A 22,097-nucleotide genomic window follows, 5' to 3' on the forward strand; every position below is an offset into this window, starting at 1 on the left:
AAGTATGTAATAAGTAGCAAATTGTTCATTATAACGGTTTTAATATATTTTTATATTGGCAAGAAGATCATACAAAAATACTTATAGCAAACTCCGTCCGCATTAATACATAAGGAGCGTCAAGAACAGATAGCTTACAAATCTACCTCGTGGAGCAGTTTGGTGGCCGAAAACTGACCCCACCGCACGGACTCCCGCCCCCAATTCCGCCCCGATTGTCTGCAAGCCAAGCGAGTCTGCACTTTTCAGAGATTCCGTCGTCGCAGGGGTGCACACGCTGCTGTAGAAAAAAAAAATTTTGTTGTACTGTTTTGGATCAACTGTTTAAAATTATGTATGTATGCCGAAATTAAGACAATTTTTTACAAAGTTATGTTGTATGGGCAATTATGGACTTAGAAATTGATGTGTATTTATGTATGGAATTTTGTATTTTTATTAATCGTGATATTTGATGCAATCCACAGAATTCCCATAATTTTTGGGCTTTATATGTATGCTTTGAGGAAACTGGAAGGGAATTTATGTAGGTAGTTCGCATAGCAAAAATAAAATAAGTATATGATAAATGTTAAGTATGTGTGTATATGCGATTTCTTGCTGGAAAATGATTCACTTTGCTTTGAACCCGATTGGAATCTTGATGGGCTCAAAAAATTTTCTTTCTGTACTTCACTTTGTACAAATTTGCAAGCTACAAAATTTACGGATTTTGCATAAATATATATACCTACATCTGTATGGTAGATATGTAGGAGTATGTAAGTCCTCAGGTACACTGTATGTAGAGCTATGAAGTCTGCCTGAATGGAGTCAATTTGACATCGAATCGATTTGGTTATCATATTTTCCACAATGATTCGAAAACTAAATGCATAAACATGTTCTATTCATAAATATTTCCTACTTATTAATAATATTATATGTGAAAGAAAGGCGAAAACGTATGTGTGGTATCAACAACCGGTTAAAAATATTGAGTTACTTACACGTACACCCTTTATAAAAACATTGGGATATATTTTTCCTCCAATATTCTTCAGAATAATATGTTTTGGAAGTTCTGGAAGGAAATATTAATCCCAGCTTACCAAGAAACTTATTTCAGTACCTGAAACCGAACCCTTCCTCAGGTACCCGATTCGGCGAGCAAATGACCCTTCAATTTTCATGGCCTGCTATTTATGTATCTGACTGCTTCCTACCACATTAACTCATCATTGACTGCCACCAGTAAGTCAAAAGTCCAGCATTCGATATTCAGTCTTCATGAGTAATTTTGTCCTCGATCAGTACACATATTTTATAGCATTTTAGCTAAAAAAAAATCAATCCACATTCCAACCAAGGCGTAAAACCTGACAATAAATCTGTCCCAGATTAAAGTGAGCAACTGAAAAAGTATAAATGAACAATTTAATCTTGATAAGTGCGTGATAAGAAGAGAACTTTTAAGTGTCTATTATGGAAATCGCTAACCGTATTGTCCCGGGACGCAGCATTCACAACCAGGGAACAAGTTTCAACGACAACTACAGGTCCCAAAGGATGGAAAAGATTTCGCCTCAAATCTTCTTAGAAGACCAACAACCCCTCGTCGTCGCCGAGGAGGAGGCGACAACCCAGCGAAAAACAAACCCGCTCCTGATTGCGGAGGTGAGTAACTAGATCGTGGTTTTAGTTTGTAATTAATTTTCATGCATGCACAGTTGAGATTTTATTGGACAAGAAATATTCCATGAGATTATTTACGCCGTCTCATACGACGGCTAATTGTTTCGTTGGGTTATCAAGTTGTACAATTGTATGTATTTGCATGCGTTGTTTAGGTTGGGTTATAAGATTTGATAATTGAATTGCATTGGTTGCCTAAAAATACGAGATTTTGGTGGAATTATTCAATTCAGAAAGTTGTTGGCTACATACGTACGAAGACGGTTATCATTTGTTTATACATAGTTGAGTTATTATGTATGCAGGTGCGAGTTCAGAAAATAATTAGTCAAAACTAGGAAAGAGTAAATTAGTAAATATGAGAGGCAAATTGAGACATCCAGTGGTGATTTGCATATAAAATCATTCAATACGTAACCAAATGTAAATTAAGAGGCATATTGAGACTACTTAACATATACAAAATTAAATTATAAAAATTGAGTTTTCTCTAATATTTAATTTTACTTTAGTGCAACCATTTTATCAACATTTGTTTTTTACAAAATATTCATCCAATATTTTGCGAGTTTTATGACTAATTAGGTAACAATAATGTAATTATAAAGTAGCTAATATCCTCCAATTTATCTTGCCAGGTCCTCGACGTCATTTTCCCCTGCTTGGACCACGCCACCCTGAAGACCTGCCGCACCGTGTCGTCCCTTTGGTCCGTCCTGGCCACCCCGCTGCTCCGATCCCGCTCCCAGGTCAACCTCGGCGATCCCCTCATCGACGAACGGAGTGACGCCTTCCTCTCCACGATTTCCTCCTCCGCCACCCTGCCCATGGCCAGTCTCACCTACAAACTCTACCACACCCCCTCCACCTCCCCCCTGTCGGACAGAGCGTCCCATTTCTTCACCCAATTTGGTCATTCCCTCACCTCGCTTACCCTGCAAGCCTACGCCTTTTCCAATTCGAAGGACTATTTCTCCATCGTGTCCCACCTGGTGGGTCGCGACTGTCCCTCCTTGACCCGCTTGGCCTTGACCCACCTCCAACATCTCGACTACAAAGACCCCCTCGACCCCGCCATCCTGAATTTCACGTCACCTTCAATCCGCCACTTTACCCTCTCCTTCGGATCGAACTTCTTCCCCGGACCGAGAAGTGTGTCGAACTGCGCCGCAGTTTTTAGCTCCCTCCTCGCCATCGTGCCCAACGCTACGAGTCTCACCACCTCCTGCCCCGGTGGGGGTGAAACCTTCCTCAGGACGTTGAGAGACTACAATATCTCGGCCCACCTAACCAGCTTTTCCCTCACCAGTGCCCCACTCGACATGGGGGCGATGAACGTGCTAAATTCAATGAACTTCGGAAAACTCACCTCTCTTAAGATCAACACCCAATTCACAGTGCAGCCTGAATTTATCCACTTTTTAGAAAAGTTGAGCCCCACTTTGGAAAAACTTGTCATTCATGGCGACAAATGGGGGGTAATGGCGACATATGGTAACGGATTTACAATGGATTTCCCCCTCATGCCAGAACTCAGGGTGTTTCAGCATGAGAGTTATGAATGCTTGCGAGTTGCGGGGGATGATTTTCTACAAAGATTGCCAAATTTGGGGGAGCTGGTGATTCGCGATTTTCTATCCTCCTTGGTAGATATGAGGCGGACCGTGTACGGAACAATGTTCAGCCCGAGGGGGGAAATGAGGCCTAATTATGCCAACGTCCATGTTAAGAAGGTCGTTCTGGGTGTCGTCTTTGTCCCTTCGGATGAAAATCTGGGGGTGATGGAGACACTGCTAAAAATGTTTCCAAACGTGGCAGAGTTGGAGGTCGCGGTCAGTTTTGCGTATCAGAACGTGCACGTGGGTCAAGTTTTGGACACGCTGGCCAAATCGAAGATCAAGAAACTCAAGATCACGTTTTTACAGTGTTCTGAACTCATTTCTGAGAGGGTTGCAGCATCATTTCGTTCCGTGTTAGGGAATTATTTGCCCAAATTTTCTGGTAATTTAATTACTATTATTTACAAATATGTAAATACATTCGTATAAAAACTGTTGAAATTAATTGAAAAGTCTAAAAGGATTTTTAATTTTTAATGGAAACTTTACATATTTTTTCTAAATTATAGAACTTCAACGGGTCGAATTTATTTTGGACGACATGCCACCAATGGCAAGATTCAATTTGCCACTTGGCATTGTCAAAGGGATTTTGTGCACCAAGTCGTTGAGCGTCCTTAACCTGACCGGATTTTCCCTTGGGGTGAGTACTTATTTATTTATATATATTTTTGAGATTATTTCTTATCAGTGAAGACGTTTATAACTAATACAAACAAATCTAAATTTTTATATCTTTGTATCTGACTGATTTCAGGAGAACCTCGAAGAGACGGAAATGTGTCGCCAACTCGTTGATGAAAAATTGGTCCAGTGGAAACTTAGTGAAGGTGTCATCACACGCTCACTAATTTCACTAGCTTCAAATTTTAGTAATTTCGAGTATAAGTTAGTAGATTATTAGATTTTTGGCGTCTCTTTGCAAAAGTAATAAACCGTAGTAACGTTAGAAGTAGCTCACCCTGTCATAATGATTAGACAGAACTTGGCACCGAAGGTGCGGAATAAGCCGGCAAAATAGATCATAACTCGTATATATTCTTGCACCCATGGTGCAACAAAAACGACTAGCCGTTGCACCATTACTGCATCATTAGGGACGATCCGGCATTCATAATTTTGAAAACTTTGTCAAAATTGTATGACCATTTCTCCCGGATATTTTGCACTATTGGTGCGTTTTGCATCCCTTGTCCCAATTATTTCGCATCATTTTGTGTTACCGATTGTTAGATATCAACGGTGCTATTAATTTATTAAAAAATTCGATTCCGTTTGTTCAATACCAATGGTGCGCCTAATCGGTCCAGGGGATTTTTAAATAGCATCAATTGATGCAAAAAACTCGTTAACAGACGGACAGACAGACGGACGGACAAGAGGAATTCAATAGCTCTCATGCTACGCAGGGTGAGCTAATAATGTAGGTTTGATTTTTTGTGGAAACTTTAGGCAGATTTTGATAATCGAGGAGGTTCTTTTTTGAGATAAGTATTTTGAAATATTAATCTTTTCATATCTACTTGTTTTTATTTCATTTTTTTCTGATTACGCTATACATAATTCAATTATAAGATGTTTACATATTTCATTGGTTCGGAATTTTTTACGTATGCATTTTTATATCTTTTTCAAACCTTGATCTTGATAACCTTATTAATTTTTTTCAGATTAATTTTTGATTTTTGACACACGCTATGCATAATTGAATTATTAAATATAGGTATTCATTTCATAGGTTAAGAATTTTGAACAAACATATTTTGTATATCTGTTTTGACATATTTGAATTTAGTTAAATTTACCTAAAAATAAAATTAAACGTTTTCAAAGAATTAAACAACTTTTACATTGCTCGCGTTAAACGAGGCGGATCGCATAATTTCTATTATGCTTCATTAAATAAATACTTATGTACATATGGCATACATGAACTACTCAAAGGCATAAAATTATGAAAATATAAAGTGCATATACAAATACAAATCTGATCTAAATATATACATAAACACGTATTTAAAAATATTTCCATAAGTTAACGACTCATCCAAAATTTATCAAAATATGTAAATGCATTTTTAAGCATTTCTGGGCTCGGAGTTTATTTTAAAAATTCTCCCCTCCTAAAACTGACAAAATTTGGAGTGCATATTTTTTTAGTTGGCAACGACTTGATCTACGAGTTTGTCATCCAGAATTTTTAACTATGTAGGTAAATTCTGAGAGCCGTCAGCCGAGAAATGATTAAAAATGTAAAGTGATCGAATCGTACGTTAGCGTGCTAATTTTCCTATTTTTAGGTGCTATATATATGTATTTTGTTTCCACTGTACATACGTACACGTCGGCCCATCCGATGACTCATTCATCTATTTAATAGAAAACCACCCACAATTTCGTATGCGTGAATCGCTGTACTAAGGCTATGTACGATTATTGTGAAGCATGACCCTTTTTTTCATCCTAAACTATTTTATATCTCAATATCGACCCGGCGAAAAGACCTGGGTATGAAAGCAAAAATGGATAAAGTAGATTTATGGCCGTTATATTTTGATAACGGAATGGGCGATGGAATCGTTATGCCCCTTTTCCTTTGTCCCGTGCCACCCCAAAGGTTTCCATTCTACAGAGCCTTGAAGGATCAGGGAAATGCATAAAGGTTATTTTATCGCGAAATGCACGGGTCATCCCGGCAAATTTATTTATGTCACGTTGATTTCGTCCCGAAAGTCTGGACTGATCCGGACGGACCGATTTTTAAACTCGGATGGAATATCGTTTAAGAAATATGACGCCTGATTTCAGAGCATTGGCGGCGGAAGCAGGGGGACATGTTCCTCCCATATTTATGTGTATTGAAAATAATATATATTTTTGAAAAAATCGCCGAAATATGTAAAAACATATTTATGTATATCAAAAAATGCACATTTTCGGCAAAATCGTCGAAATATGTTAAAACATATTTATATGTACCAAAACCTGGAAATATGTAAAATATGTGAAAACATTTTTTTGACCGTGTGACCTATGCCTGACCAGGAACTATATCCCAAGGTTTCAACCCGATCGGGTTATTGTTAAAAAAGTTTAAAATACATACATAGCCGGACTCTGGCATCTTGAAGACCTCGGGGTGGTTAGTAGCCTCAAAAATTTTGAGCGAGATCAACTTATACAAGGTACAGGGGCGTAAATTTGCACAATCATCCGATTCTTCTTCACCAGTATCTTCAGATTCTTCTAATAATCCACTATACATGAAATTAATTTCCAGTCTTTTCAAATTTAGGTAACAGTTTTGAAGTACTTCTTACAATGTTGGGATAAATTCTGCATTGTCACAGGTCACCGTAAAATTTTCTATAAACTGACCAAATCGACCGGAAACGTGGATCAGTTTCGATTCAGCGGATGAAAGTAAGTTTGCAGGCTTGTTGTCAAATTCATCATGTTGACTTATACTTCTTGAAAGTCTGGGCTCCATCTTGATGCAAAATATTTGAAATGGGGTGGCATTGCAGTAAGGTTCTTTCTTGTCATTCCTCCATTCAATTTGTGAACAGCTTTTCATGCATGTAATAAATAATTTGCTCAATAAATAAATCTCTTGAACTAACAATTTGAATTTTGTATATTTTCTATATATGCATTGATATTTTTCCAAAAATCTTGGGGACATTTTTTCCACTTTTTCTACGCATGTCTTGAATGTCAGGAATTCAAGAAGGCATTTGAAATATTGACAAAATAAACTCGTTTTAAGCTTCAGTAATCCAAAATCCAATACTGTTGATTGATTATAAAATTAGTGCAAACCCACCATTATAGAAGTAGATCAAAGCCAAGCTAATTATTTGTAATTAATTTATGATTTATAAATAAGTAATTATTTTTCATCAATTACGGATTGTAAATACAATTTTTTTAGACTTTTTAAAACTGAATGGATAAATGATTGAATGCGAAATGAATTAATAAAATTTTAAGGATAAATAGAATTGAGCTCAGAAATTAATAAATAGTTTTGCACTATAAATATTATTAAGTTGATAAATATTAAGTTATTGTACATATGTATTATCTGAGTAAATTTCTTTGATAGCTTTGAAATTTCTTATAAAATGGACATTATTTAAATTCTTTAAAATTAAAAGGAAATGGTTTCTGATTTCGAAAAAATTAAATTATGTGCAACTGCCCGCAGGAACCTTAGTTACTGAAACCTTCTCCAACTATTTCTTAGTCAAATATTTACATAATTACATGCGAAATTACGACCACTGCAAATACCTGACCGGAATTTTATTTTATTAGCAATCGTGTCATTTTCCACGGCACCCTGGATCTCCGTCCTGCATTATTGCATTTACATATTATTATATACACTGACATTTCTGCCGACCATACATATTTTCACCAGAATTTCGCTAAAATTTTGTCCGTTGGTGAGGTTGACACTAGAAATAAATATCTAGAATGGAGCCCTTCACTTCCTGCTTTGCGTGATTTTCCACGGGTGTAAAATATGAGTCAGGCATGGTGAAGGGTCCTTCACCATGCCTTGCTCAGCATGGAAAATGGTGGACTCTGGGTCGAGCCTCCACTTTCCCACATTTCTCCAGCGAGCCCTTCACTCGCATTTAAACCCTTCTCCTCACCACAACTCATTTTCCAACTCCGCCAGAAAAGTAGAATTTTTGCATAGTTATTTTTTAAATACAGACACATCAATTAATAAGTGCATAAAGAACTGTTAGTTTTCCAACAAATAAAGACATCAATATTGATTCGAAATGGAAACCGTGACCACGGTCGAAACTAGCGTCCGGAACATCCTCCCGATTGGAATGGAATTTGCCGAGATTGACTGTTCTGGGATGAATTGCAGTCTTTCGGAAATTGATGTCAAGGACCTCGTACCAGATATGGGTACGTAGCAAGTGCTTTCCTGTCAACTTTAAATAAGTGCATAATTTCGAAGAAATCCAGTATTAAAATAAAGTCAAGTCAAGCCGTAGATATTTATCTGAGACGTTAGAAAAGTGGATTTATTGGATAAATTTGTAAGTAATATCGTGAAGTAATAGCGCGGTATTACTTACAGTTTTATTATATCGGTAGCAAATTGTAGTGGTAAATAGATATTACTAGATAGTAAGTAATAGCGCGGTATCATATTTAGTGTTATTATCATCGGTAGCAAATTATTACGGTGTGATAAATAAGATTTTAATACCAAGCTATAGCACTTTGAATACCGTGGAATTAATACATACGTGTATTATAGTACCTAGCATGGGGCACTTATACTGAGAAGAATTCAAACGCTCGCGCGAAAAAACTGGTACAACTTAAACAAACCCTGCCCACACTGTTTGATAGACAAACCAATTAGATAAGACTCTGATTTTTTTCTACTCAAAATTCTGAAAAATGGCTCTTCCCTGACCATTTTAAGTGTTTTACGCTGAAAAAGTTTTCCAGCCAGAATTACACCGGAAATGTGATAAAAAAGGCTTAATGCACGTGGGAATAAAATTTGGTTGGCCTTAATTTATGGAATAATAAGTATAGAAGGTGTTAGAACACAAGCCATTAATCAGGGACTGCCTCTTCCCCCTAAAACCCGCCCCCTAATAAAACGGTCGAAAAAGCAAAAAACGAAGCTCAACGGTTTGATCAAGCAGGAAATTCCAAAGAACATTCGCAGCATGGCGAAACTACTAAAATCGAATACCACAACTATTCAAAGAGTCATTAAAAGAGATTTAGACAAAATCAAACGAAGGAGGACAAAACTGCACCTGTTGAACGAGCGTCACATCGCTTATCGCACGTTTCCACGCTAAAAATCGGTACTTGTACCACCCTGTTGGAGGTAGGGAGGAATAGGTGGTCACAATCGTCGAAGCTTTATCCAGGGTAGATGACTTTAACGGGACAAGGTCAATTTGCTTTGCGGCCAGGAGAAAATGTACGAATTAGTTACGACTGTAGATGGAATTTAGAAAACTCTTAATGACGAGTTGTTAAAAATAAGCCTTCAAAAGTGTCAAGAAGTGTTTTCATCAAAGAATGAGCGCTGCAGACTTGTAGCCCAGAATAAGGGGCATTATATCGAGCAAGTTAATCATCCAAAAAAAATTAAATGTACATAAGAAAAATTGTTGAACTCTTCTCAGTGTAAGTGCCCCATGCTCTGTATATGTGAAATGTCTGTATAGCATAGATTTGTAAATTTGTAACAGTGTAACCCATAGGAAAATATGTACATATTAGTTCAATAACGATAATTATTTAAATTTGTCATTATAGTACATATGTAGATATTTTAATGTGAGATATTTCCCCCACAGTCAAACCCCTCGACGATGTTGGCGTCGAAAAGCTGCTGGCCGATGACAAAACCAATTCCTCCACGGCTATGGACCTCAGCCTCTACTAGCCTCAGCCCCTAAAAGGCGGCGACAGCAGGGTAGATTTTCATGGTGTCAAAGACGCGGAGGAAGTTACCAAGAGAGAGAGAGCAAACTTTTCTGAAATGGGTGTAGTGGGTCAGTGAGTGTGGACGGGCAGTGTGAAGGTGAAGAGCAGTGGCTTGGTCAGATTACAGTAGCAAAGTGGAGGTTTCAGATTACTCGTGGAGATTCTTTATGCTGTTTGGCTGGGGTATACTAGATATACATTTCTTGTATTTGCGTAAGGCAACTGTTGACAAACCTTGCAAATTTTAGGCATTCCTTCTTCGAGTCGGGATTGAGGATGGAGCAGAGGTCAGTACATGACGGTGATGGTGTATTTTTGAAGAAGGCACTCCTGCTTTCAACATGCAGTGGGCAGCTACATAGTATATGCCAGAGTGATTGTTCCTCATTCTTGTTACATATGTTACATATTTCATTGTAATTGATGCGAAGTACACCGAGTGGTGTGTAGAATGTTCCTTGTCCGAGACGGCATTGGGCAATCAATCGCATAGCTCGAAGTGGAATGGGAAGGCCTGTTGCTTTTTGGTATTCTGGGGTTAATGAGTAGTAGTTAAATCTTTCCGAGTTGTTTACTCGGTTGACGTCATCTGTCCTCTGCTGTAGTTTACTTGCGTCTAGAATTCCTGGTATAATTTTGGTGAGAGAGGGGGGAGTCATATCTTGTGTAGAGTAGTTTGGTGAGTATTGCTTAATTAAAGAAGCCATTTGTTGTAGCCAATTGTATGGGTCGGAGGTGGGTCCGTAGGAGGCCCTTAATTACAGGGCTTGGAGGTTTTGGCTTGTATAGCGGGTGGTTGGATGGCTCAATAGTTTCCACAAATAACGCAGAGATTGCAATAGCTTGTCTGGTACTGGGCCGATTGAGCCGATTGAATTGTCCTTTCTATATACTGAGGCCAAAATCGTTCAATTTAATTTTTAAGGGAAAATCGGCTTAAGTCAAGAATGTGAAAAGAATGACTAACCTAGTTGACCATTAAGTATTTACTATTTGGGGTTGATTTATTTTTGAGCCAATTCACGCATTTATTAGTAAATTGTCACCGCTCGTTTTGTAAGCTAATTTTCGTTAAGAAATTTCCAAATTTGTGTAAAGCTTATACACAAGTTTACAGAATTTACCTAGGCCGATGTGAATTGCTTTATTAAGGGCATTATATCCATTATATGGATTGAATATGTGCATAGATATACGGATCAACGGTATAAATAGGTCTTTTACTGAATGAGCGACTTTTTAACTAAAAATCAATGGCATGTTTAGTCATATTTTTATCATTTTCGAGAATGTTCCATACACATAAAATTTTCCATGAAAATATAATTTTCCATGGGTAAAGTTCCTCGTAAAATCAATGCATGTTCAACCCACCTTTTTCGTAGGCTGGGAAGCTGAGTGGGAATTTCATGGAAGAAGTGAGCCGAGCACGCCTTGCTGACCCTTCACTCATGGCTGCCTTATTTTTATATAGGCTGACCGACACCCTATACCTCACACAAAACCCTGCCTCTGAACTCGTAGCATTAGGCTACATTCTATTTGGACATTTTCTCCAGAAAATTCTCCAGAAAAGACGCGACCGAACTTCTTCAGTCGCGTTTTAACCATTCTCCAAATCAGTATGGTATTCATTCTGTTCTCGCATTTCCAAAGTTGACAGTGTTTCATAGCTATTCGCCTACACCTAGACAAGGAGGACATGACCTTCTACAGTGCTGACGTGCCCCCCACTCCCGACATTCCCCCCACGGTCGACCCCACCGTCGACATCCCCCTCGACAACCTGCTGGCCAATGGAAATACCAATTCGTCCATGGATATGGACTTCAGCTTCTCTGAGTTGGTCGACTTCGTGCAAAGTCTCGGTGAGAAATTTTGTATATAAAATCTTAACCTAGCCGTGTCATATAAGTTTTGGATAAGCAACATAAATATATCGAAAATGGCGTGTATTAAATTTGCATTTTTTAAATAAATATTTTGGTGAATAATTAGTTCTCATTTGTACAATATTCTTCTACGGTAAACTTAATCTCGGCCATTTTTCAGCCTAAATAAATATGTTAAATAAGTAATGATACAATTCATGCAGTTCTTCGTAATGTTGTAAAATCCGTCAATTCTATGAACTTTTACAAAATTTTACAAATATTTCTGAGGAAAGTTAGCTCACACATTTTGGCAAAATTTCCTTATCAACTGAATCAAGAAGTCTCTTTATTGTGTAAAAGTTTGTAAAATTATTGTACAAATTTGCGGATTTTGCAAAATGTTTGCAAAACCACGCGTTTGAGGGACATTTGGAGCGTTGTCTAATTTTTTGATAAAATCGATGTTTTTCGTCTCAAGGTACTTTCTGTATTTTCGTCCATTGCCTGCCAAATCAAGATTTTCTTTGGAAACTTTGCCTTGGGCTGGACTTTATCTTCGTATTTTACATCTTCTGGACTAGTGGCGTGAAAAAATTTACGACCGGGAATATCATCAGGGTCAATAGTCACATAGGTCTCGTCATCAATAACGAGGACTTTGCTCAAGCTTTTTTTGTAAATTTTTCGGCATCCTGTTTTAGCTCGCTCCTGCTGGGTCCCAACATATTTTGGTGCAGGTTGCTTCACATACCCTTTCATGCCCAATTTGTGAAGTTTAATTCGACATATCGTTGACTTCGATATTTTCAGTTTGGTGGATGCTGCAGTCATGGAAGTGCTAGGACGCTTCTTGAAGAGCTTCTTAACTTTCTCCACATTTCTTTTCGTCGATTGGGTAGCCGGACGACCTGATAATTTTTTGTAATTGGTGTCACCGGTAAGCTCACATCTTGTAATTATACGGTCGATCACGAATCTGCGTTTTCCTCGCCTGGCGAAGTGGTCAATCGTCTTCTTATCGCGATCGAACAAATTTTCGTACGAGTGAAAAACCACCTCCGCGAACTCTTCGTTTTCGGCTCGTGTCATCCTGAAACAAATTTTTTTTATAAAATCTGACAAAAATATTCGTAATCTACGTGAAATTACCTGTCAGATGAGTTATCTCACGACAATTTTTTCCCGCCTGTACCCTAAAAATCAATGGCTGAACGAGCTGCACTTTACATTTGGGATGCACTTTACTCGGATCACATGGGCGCATTATACAATAGTCGTCTCTGATAACACCATTGATACACCTTTTCTAAATGTCGGGATTCTGTGCGCGAAATGTGAACGCTTTGCATAAACCGGAATCCGTGGAATCTATGGCCTGACAAAACCGAAAAGTTTAAAATACATCATTTACATTTCGAAAAATTTGAGACCTACTTTGAGAATAATTTCCCATTTCTTTGCAATTTTTCGTATGCATTATATGTATGTAGATATTTTAATGTGAGATATTTCCCCCCACAGTCAACCCCCTCGAAGATATTGACGTCGACAAGCTGCTGGCCGATGACAATACCAATTCCTCCATGGCTATGGACTTCAGCCTCTACGATGGGGACGCGATCCTGCAAAATTTAGGTGAGAAATTCAGCAAATTGTGTATTAAAATCTTAACCTCACCGTGTCATATCAGTTTTCATAGACATGCAAAATATGAGTTTTGGCGTCTTGTATTGTGAGAAAGGCATGTACTGCACCTTCCGTTTTTTCCAGGAGCTGTTCTATTTTGGTGAATCTGTATTACGCATTTGTACAATATTTTCGCCACACGAACTTGATCTCGGCATATTGAGGCTTCATTCACGATGAGGGAGTGAAGGAGAGGGAAGCTGAGTGAGGGAGTTGAAAATTTTGATCGAGTGAGTGAAGGTGAGTGAGGGAGGCCCAAACGAGAAATGAGTGGAATGAAGAAGGGTGAAGGAGATGAAGGCTTCATCACTTCATGTCTTTCACTCGTTCATCTCCGGGGAAGAAGGGTGAAGGAATACAGGGTAGATAATTAGTTTACATACTCAAATAAGCATCGAAATATTCACCTAGTACCGTCCCATATTACCCCAGGCAATTCTCACGGAGCCCCAGTCAAATCTCACGTTGCCCAAGTCCAGTCTCACATTGTCCCAGTCCAGTCTCACATTGTCCCAGTCGAATCTCACGTTGCCTCACCAGATGGCGTCAAAATATTTCATTTATGATGACGCGAGAGACTGAATTGAGTGAAAGAAAGAGTGAAGGAAATAGATGAGTGAGGGGAGTGAGTGATGTGAAAGGAATGAGCGAGTGAGAATTCGATGTGTCAGTGAGTGAAGCCTCACTCAGCCATCCTTCACGTGAGTGGGGGGGAGTGAAGGGAGTTTGACTCGAGGCGAAAATGAGTAAAGTTGAGTGAAAAATGTTAAAATGTTAAAATGTGACAGTTTTACATCGCCAGGACTCAGATTTTCTCTGCTTTTCAGCCTCAGATGGCGACTTCTTGCCATAATTTCGTAGCAAGTTGTCTCATCCCCACAGAGAACGGACTCTGCTAGGGGCTGTACACAGTGACATTGCCATTCCGTATGGCTGGGCTCACCCTGTCACGAGACAGCACCTACCCCGTACTAACACCGAGCCGAGTAGGATGAGCAATAGCTTCCCGGCCAGAGGAATCGAACGTGTGACTGCGTGGTGACAATCCTACCCTCGTACCTCTGAGCCATAGGGCCTTGCTTACAGCTTACTTGCTTGAAGTGAAATTCACTTGCACAGCTATGCACCTGACATGTGATTAATAATGATGCAATTCGGTCTGGTCTTGGTAACGCTGGACATGCATAAAACCCATAAATTCCATGAACCGTTAAAATATTATCAAATATTTCTGAGGAAAATTAGGAAAATTTGTCATGAATTCAAATAACCACAAAATTTGTATTTATCATACTGCATAGCAAACGGTGTTTCATTAATTTGCAAACCTCACCGATACAAATTTGTTCCCCTGTAATTGAGGTACGAATAGCGATGACATTTTCGGTAGCAAATCTTTGCGGGAAGAATTCTCCCATTGACGCCTTTAATGAAATTTACATCCATTCACAAAGAGTAGTTGTATCCGACAATGACATCCTTGACATCCTAAATCATGTTTCTGATCATGCCCAACTGCTCCAACATAAGCAAAACTCAATTACAGAACATTTTTCCACCGATGAAGAATGTAAGACACTAACAGGATTATCCCTTGAAGACTTCAACACACTCGACGGTATTACTTCTCTAAAACTCCATAATTCGAAGTACCGCAACAAACGAGTCGCACTTGGTGTATTCCTTGTGAAGTTAAGACACAACATTTCCTTTAGCGTTCTGGCAATGTGGTTCAAACTAGGAAGAAGGAGGTATGCTTGTAAAACGTTCAAGAAAGTTAGTAATATTCTATACAAAGATTGTCCCTCAACATCTTGGCTATTCCCACATATCTCACGATGACTTTAGCAGTTCTCATAATAGCAAACTTGCAGAGAAGCTTTTCGAAGGTAGTCCCAACCGCGCAATAATCATAATAGATGCTACCTACATATTTATTGAGAAGCCAACCAACTATGAAGCATCAAAGAAAACATGGTCTCAGCAAAAGAACGATAGATTGCTAAAATATTGATAAAATATAATTGATAAAATGATGATAGTTTGTGGCTGTGATGGTTACATTCTCGGGGTTCATGGTCCATATTTTGCAGATGGCAGAAACAATGATGAAGCAATTTTCAAAGCAATTACTGGGGTACACAACGAGGGATTCGCCCAATTTTTCAAAATAGGAGATCTGATCATATGGAATCGAGAATTTAGATACGTCATAGAGTTGGCTAAACGTTTGGGCTTTGAGGTAAAGATGCCTCATTTTATGAAAAAAAACCAGAAGCAGCACAGTTCCCAAGAAGCAAACGAATCTCGAGCGGTCAAAATGATCCGAAGGGTCATCGAATCTGTAAATGGGCGAATAAAAAATGTCTTTAAGTATTTTGCTGGAACTATTCGCAACTTAACAATTCCAGGTTTTGTAAAACTTTTCAAGATTGGCTGTGCCCTTATCAATGCTTTTATGCCGCCAATGAGACAGAATGAAGATTATGATGAATATCTAGCACAACTTGTCATCAACAGAACCAATCGATCAAACATCTTTCAAGCATTTGTTGAAGCACAGAAGTTGGTCACCAGAAGGATCATATGGGAAAGTATTTCACAAGATGAACTAACTGATTTTCCAAAACTGTCGTTGTCAGATCTTCAAGACATAACGTTAGGAACTTATCAGAGAAAGCTGGCACCATCTTATACTGCTCAACACCACTCCGGTGACGGTAAATATGAACTCTCGTATTACAAAGTGGAAGAGTATAAGAACATTCTCCATGTAAAGCTCCAGTCTCGCCATAAGGGGTACATTGAGTACAAAATATTCATAAGGTTTTGTAACTGTTTGTAACTCTAAAGATTTGACAAGGCGTTGCATTAAAAACATGACTATTTGGTGATTAAGGTACCAGCCGAATGAAGAGGGTATTGAATCCATCACTGGTTGGTATTGTACTTGAATTCTCCCTATGTAAATATATTCTTTAAGACCGTAATGAAGGGTTAAGGGTGGTGACATCAAAACATTTGTATATTTCCGAATAATGAGGCTATTTCCGATATCCATTCCCTCCACGACTTATCGAACGAGGATGAGAGCAAGGGAATAATTTGCATCCCTCCTGTCAGCGCCATTGCAATGTATTTAGATCAACTTGGAGATATCTGACAGCATGACCGCATCGTAGTCGTCGCCGATAACACGCCGCGCTTTTTGATACGCACTTTCTTGAATGTCGGGATTTTGTGCGATAAATATGAAAGCTTCGCATCCGTGGAATGGACGACCTGACAAAACAGAAGATTTGAAATACTTCAGTTGCATTTCGTAAAATTTAAATAAGTAAGACCTTCTCAATTCGAATATCCGATTTGTTTGCAATTTTCAACATTAACCAATGCACGATCGATTTACATAATGGTTACTTTTTTTGTGTCCATTGATAAGTACTTTTAAAACCTTAATATGTACAATGTGTAAAGGAGTGCATTACAAAATTAGCTAATTTCAACAAATTGCCTTTTTAATCAAACTTTTTCACTCCACCAAGCACCATTTTGATTTATTAAAATATCCAATGACCTGTGAAGGACGTTTCCACTTAATAAAATCCCTAGAAATTTACAATTAGGACTTTTGCATTCAACGCGATTGAAGTATTTTAGTAGTAGAAACACATACCTCAAGAAATACATAAATTACAAATGTTTGGGAATGTTGTTAAAACTATGATATAATAATTTCTCATTTTGACCACTTCCAGCTAATGGAACAGAACCGAAAGTGGTGCAAATCGCTCCACCTTCCCCTCAGCCGTACATTCCGGACACGGACCCCATCAGCCCACACGCATCATCTGAACCCCCCCCCCGTTCTTGCCCCCCTCCTGCACACCCCAAGACGATGAGCGCGTTGCAGGCTGCGGTGAGGAGGAGGCAACCAGCTGCAGCTGGTGTCACGGTGCAAGCCCCCAAGGCCAGCATGCCCCCGGCACCACAAGTGCCTGCCGCAAATGGGCAGGATTCTGGAGTCAGGCCCCCGTATCCATTGGTAAGGCTAATTTTCTGTTATTTTTCGAAAAAATATGAATTTCTAATTCTGTAAATGGGGGATAATTTTTCTTAAGAAACCATCAAATTCGTGCAGCAATGACAATATATACGTACTGAATATATACATATGCACATATGTATATGTATTGTCAACATTTTACAACTTTTTACCATTCTACTACTTTTTAGCACTTTTTACCATGCTTTATGAGGTGTTAAAAAGTGTCAAATTGTCAAAAATTTACAAAATGATAAAAATAGGTAAAATGATAAAATGTGGAAAATCGATAAAATAGTAAAAATCGGCAAAAAGCGGTAAATAATGGTAAAGTTTTTACCACTGGGGTAAAAATCAACCCAAATGGCAAATTAAAAAAAAACGATTCATATACATATTGTAGAAGATAATCCCCTAATTACAAAATTTTTGTAAAATAATTATTTCAAATTGCATCCACTAATAAATATTTTGTAATTTTCTTCTACCAGGGTACTCTGAATTTACCCTTCAGGACAACTCTAGGACTTCTATCGCGCATCAGCCGATTGCCAATGTCCCATTGACACCGACCCACAACCGGACAGCCTGTCTGAAAAAGACGTATTCATGTGGATGTTGGGCCTACCTCAAGAAAATAATACCTCCAGCTAAATTAATAACAATGCGATGGTATGAAGTATAACGATCCGATTTTGTTGAAATTTTGAGTCACGAGTTAAAGTCAACACAATAAATGTTCTTGACGCAATTTGTGCGATGGTTCGAATTTGTAAAAATATTTGAGGTAAAACTTGTTAACTTTTACCTCAAATATTTTGAAAAATTTTAACCATTTCACACCAAACATTGGTTGTGTTGACTTTGTAGAACTGCATAATTTCAAAATTTAAACAAAATTGAGTGTTGCTCTTCATACCATCGCATTCCAAGATTTCGGTGATACATCTGAAGATGATCACATTAAGATAACCTGAATATTCATAATAAATCTAGTATGTACATGTATGTATGGCATATATATACATACTGGATACAAATATATGTACATATCAGTAAATTAAAAACATATTATAATTTTTTTTACTTTAATATACACAGTATGCCCAAGTTAACTGTAAGTAGCTATTTTCATCGAAACCGCTAGAGATAATGAAAATCTGATGAGTGCATTGGATTCCCCGTGCGATTTTTGCATAAGTACCAGCAATCAGTTTTTTTCTAACTGCAAAGCAGATTAGCATGGAAAATATTGAATGGAAGCGGGTGGCGAAAATTTTTCACTACAAAAATAGGGAGAGAAGCAGTCAATTTCAAAATTGTGCAGGACTTGAACCTGCACTTTAATTTAGCCCAACGGGCTATAGAAACGTTTATAAAGACCAGATGGACTAAGAACAGTCGAAGAAAAATTTTTCGAACGCCTCCAAGGACCACACCCATCGTGAAGGCGCTGAAGGCTTGATTCTGAAGAAATTACCGAAATTTCAACGGAAAATAGCCTCACAGCTGACATTGTCGATGCACATTGTCCAACGAATGCTCAAACTGAAACTTAGGCTGAGGACTTTGAAATGTGGTACTTGCCATCTCCTGATCAAACCCTTAAAGAAAGCCCTACTAAAGAAATGAAGGGCTTACCTCAAGCGGTACGCTCCAAAAAAGTGAACAGGATTCTTTTTACAAATGAGGAGATTTTCACATCGGAAAAATCTTTTAACAAGCGAGTTGTCCTAATCTACGCAAAATCGGTCAGATACATCCCCCCGATAAAGACAAAAGGTCAGAAAGTCACATTTTCCAGGTTTTTTGATGATTTTTGCAGGTGGGAGATAATTGGGGTAATTTCTCTACATTTTGCTGAAAATTGGGGGGAGGTGGGGGAATAAAATTTCTTAAAATATGTTTTTGAGTCCGTGGTACATTCCCTAAGTGAGATCCAATTCAATGGAATCGATGGGACCTCTCAGCAGGACTTAGCACGAATTTAAACTGCAAAAAATGACCCAAGCGTAGCTAAAAAACAAATTCTGGACTTTATCTCCACTTTGGATTGGTCGTCTTCCTTGCTGGACTTAGGTCCCCAAATTTTGAAAAATGGTCAAAGTTAAGGGCAAAGGTGTGTTCTAAGCCCCATAGAAGTGTGAAAGCTTTAGAAAATTCTATGACCACGAAATGGAATAATTTGTTCACGGATTCGGGCCGTGCTCCAATCGAGGGCTGTAGGCCGCCCCAGAAAAAACAAATCAAGGGAAATTTAAATTTTATTCCTGGGAAATTGAGACGGGAAACGTACTAAGTTGTGGCCGCCTCACCCAGAGTGTTTTTGAATTGGAAACCCAAACATTTCCCGACCATTTTACTGAATGTGATAAGGTTATATTACCTAGGTTTATCTGTACCATTTCCCATGCGTTTTATTGTAGCTAAATTCTACTCCGCATTTCGGTTCCACTAACGTAAACCAATGGTTTTATGCAGTATTTACACGGTCGTTTTATGACTGGCATATTAATTGACGCCCAAGATCTTTACAGACAAAAAATGTATTCTCTCAAGCTTTATTTACGTACACTGCTCAATCTTTATACATTAATAAGTCAATTAAGAGCTAGTATTACTTCCTAAGTATTTAATCATAAAAATATCTATTCCTCCAACATTGGAATGGCCAGCAAATTTTTAGATTTTGGATAAGGTAAAATTACACATTTGTTACGTATTATATCAATATTACAAGTTCCACTAAATTCATACATTCTCTTCAGCTTCCTAATTCCAAGTAACATACTATTTATCGGATATTCACGAACGGGCTTTCCATCCGTGAATTTTTTGTATTCTATATTTATAGTTTCATTTTGCTCAAAAATTTTTACAACTTTAATAACGTTATTTGTATTAGTCAAAAAATAATTATCACCTCTTTTAACTGATACAATAAAATTTTTGTAAGAAATTTTTATAATAGAATTTGAAGATTTGCTGTACATTCTGATCAACTTCAACTTTTTGATATTTGAACCAAGTAGTTCAAATTCTGAAACCCTTTTAACAATCTGCTCCAAATGAAGTTTCTGGCCTCGAATTAGTTTTTTTAAGAATTGCATATAGTTTTCAAATGAGAATGCTGATACATTATCTAAATTACCATAATTAAGTGCATCGTTACTTATATGAAGCAGTCCATGCACATTATATACAACGGACTTTTTTCCATACAATTTAACCATACCATGTACAAATTGCTGTAAAATATCTTTAGCAATCTGATTCCAATCACTTTGACTAGCAGATTTAGAGAGCAAAATATACATAGAGCATTGAAGTAACATAAAATGATTATACAATGTCACGGGTAAAATATTTTTTAAGCTAGTCATACTGGTATACAATAAGAACAACCGAAATTCAGTAGCCTTAAATCTTTTTATGTCTTTTAAAGAACGTGGCTTCCTCCCGAACTCGCCTGGAATCAATTTTGTTATATTACATAGATTTTGTGAAATTTTCTCAACGTCCTTATTTGGAACTCTAGTCTTTAATGGGCCCGATATCCAAAGGTTGATCAATTTTCGTACAACACCAAGACAAATTAAATGCATGTAATCGAGTACAGTTTGCGAAACTAAACCTACTTGAAGAATAGCCAGTGGAGATGTTCCTACATGATGGTCTGTATCGATTTTATTAAAAAAACTACTATCTGTTCTAGGTCGTGAGGAAACTGCTGAATAAATCACTCTTCCTTCCCACTCTCCCTCATCTTCACAGCGCTCACAACTGTGATAAGCATTATGTGTTTTAATACACTTAAAAAAACTACGTGCTGGTGCATCAGCAATTATGCAGCTAACTCTGACAAAATGAGTGACACCATTAAATAAAATACCTTCATGTTCTAATATTTTTACTTCCTGTGTAAATTCTGCTAAAAAACTGCTGATGGATTTAGGTTTAGTCTCTCCACAAAATATACCTGCGATCATTGGACAAATTAACGTAGATTGGTCTATCTTAAATAAAATTGGCCAGAGCGAAATATTACTACTTTTGCTAATGGACGAATTAGACAGTAATATATAGTTAAGAACTAACCTTGGATTACTTCTGAATCACCAGATGACCCCGAAATATCAGCTTCGGAACTACTTACTGGAGACGTTGGTAATTTGTTGTGCACTTTCGGATTTTTACCTCTCTTCTTTGTCAAGTTTGAAACCTCTGAATCTGTCGAATTTAACTCTGGGTCTCTCGTCGCTGCTTCTTCAAGTTGCTTTCCTGTAGCGTAGTCATCTGTAATTATGCAATAATATTTAATAATTGAAAAGTGTGTTAATTGAATTAATTGAAAACTTTAGCGCTTACCAGAGGATTTATAAAGTTTCACGGGGAGCTTAATCCAGTCGGTTTTTGGGTTTTTACGATTTTTTATTAACGAAGAAATGTTTGTGCAAGGCCCAGGTGGCCACTTGCACTTTGAATCTTTCGTAATCCAAGTTGAGGGCACTAATTGGACACTTCCATCGCTTGTAAATTTTACGACTCTGTACATTACTATAATTTTGTGAAGAGCAATTTTTATTGGAAATATAAAGGAGAAAAACTTCCGTATCCGAAGAAGGAGAGAGAACGACTGAGGCGACCACGAGGATGACGGAGCAGAAAGTCGTTCATTTTTTCCGCTACACAAATTCCCAATGAAAA

The 22,097-nt window shown here is 37.8% G+C and overlaps 2 protein-coding genes across 4 annotated transcripts; one reads left to right on the top strand and one right to left on the bottom strand.

Annotated features, from left to right (window-relative positions):
• Positions 1-21: 21 nt before the first annotated feature.
• On the bottom strand, positions 22-22,068 carry LOC118439341. Of its 3 annotated transcripts, none has more exons than XM_035860582.1 (3): positions 21,759-22,050; positions 21,489-21,686; positions 22-280 (listed from the first exon to the last, which is right to left on the bottom strand). In XM_035860582.1, exons 1-3 carry the CDS (start codon positions 21,943-21,945, stop codon positions 246-248), a joined length of 420 nt encoding a protein of 139 aa, XP_035716475.1. In that variant the 5' UTR covers positions 21,946-22,050; the 3' UTR covers positions 22-245. The 3 variants fall into 3 exon arrangements, with proteins under 3 accessions (XP_035716475.1, XP_035716474.1, XP_035716473.1); XM_035860581.1 differs by lacking the exon at positions 22-280 and adding an exon at positions 14,179-16,627; XM_035860580.1 differs by lacking the exon at positions 22-280 and adding an exon at positions 19,936-20,859 and having other exon boundaries at positions 21,759-22,068.
• On the top strand, positions 276-4,459 carry LOC118439340. Its single transcript, XM_035860579.1, has 3 exons — positions 276-3,675; positions 3,803-3,936; positions 4,051-4,459. The coding sequence occupies exons 1-3, from the start codon at positions 2,502-2,504 to the stop codon at positions 4,195-4,197; spliced, it is 1,455 nt and encodes a 484-aa protein (XP_035716472.1). The 5' UTR covers positions 276-2,501; the 3' UTR covers positions 4,198-4,459.
• Positions 22,069-22,097: the final 29 nt, after the last annotated feature.

This window comes from Folsomia candida, unplaced genomic scaffold (assembly GCF_002217175.1).
Source record: "Folsomia candida strain VU population unplaced genomic scaffold, ASM221717v1 Fcan01_Sc034, whole genome shotgun sequence".
NCBI lineage: Eukaryota > Metazoa > Arthropoda > Collembola > Entomobryomorpha > Isotomidae > Folsomia > Folsomia candida.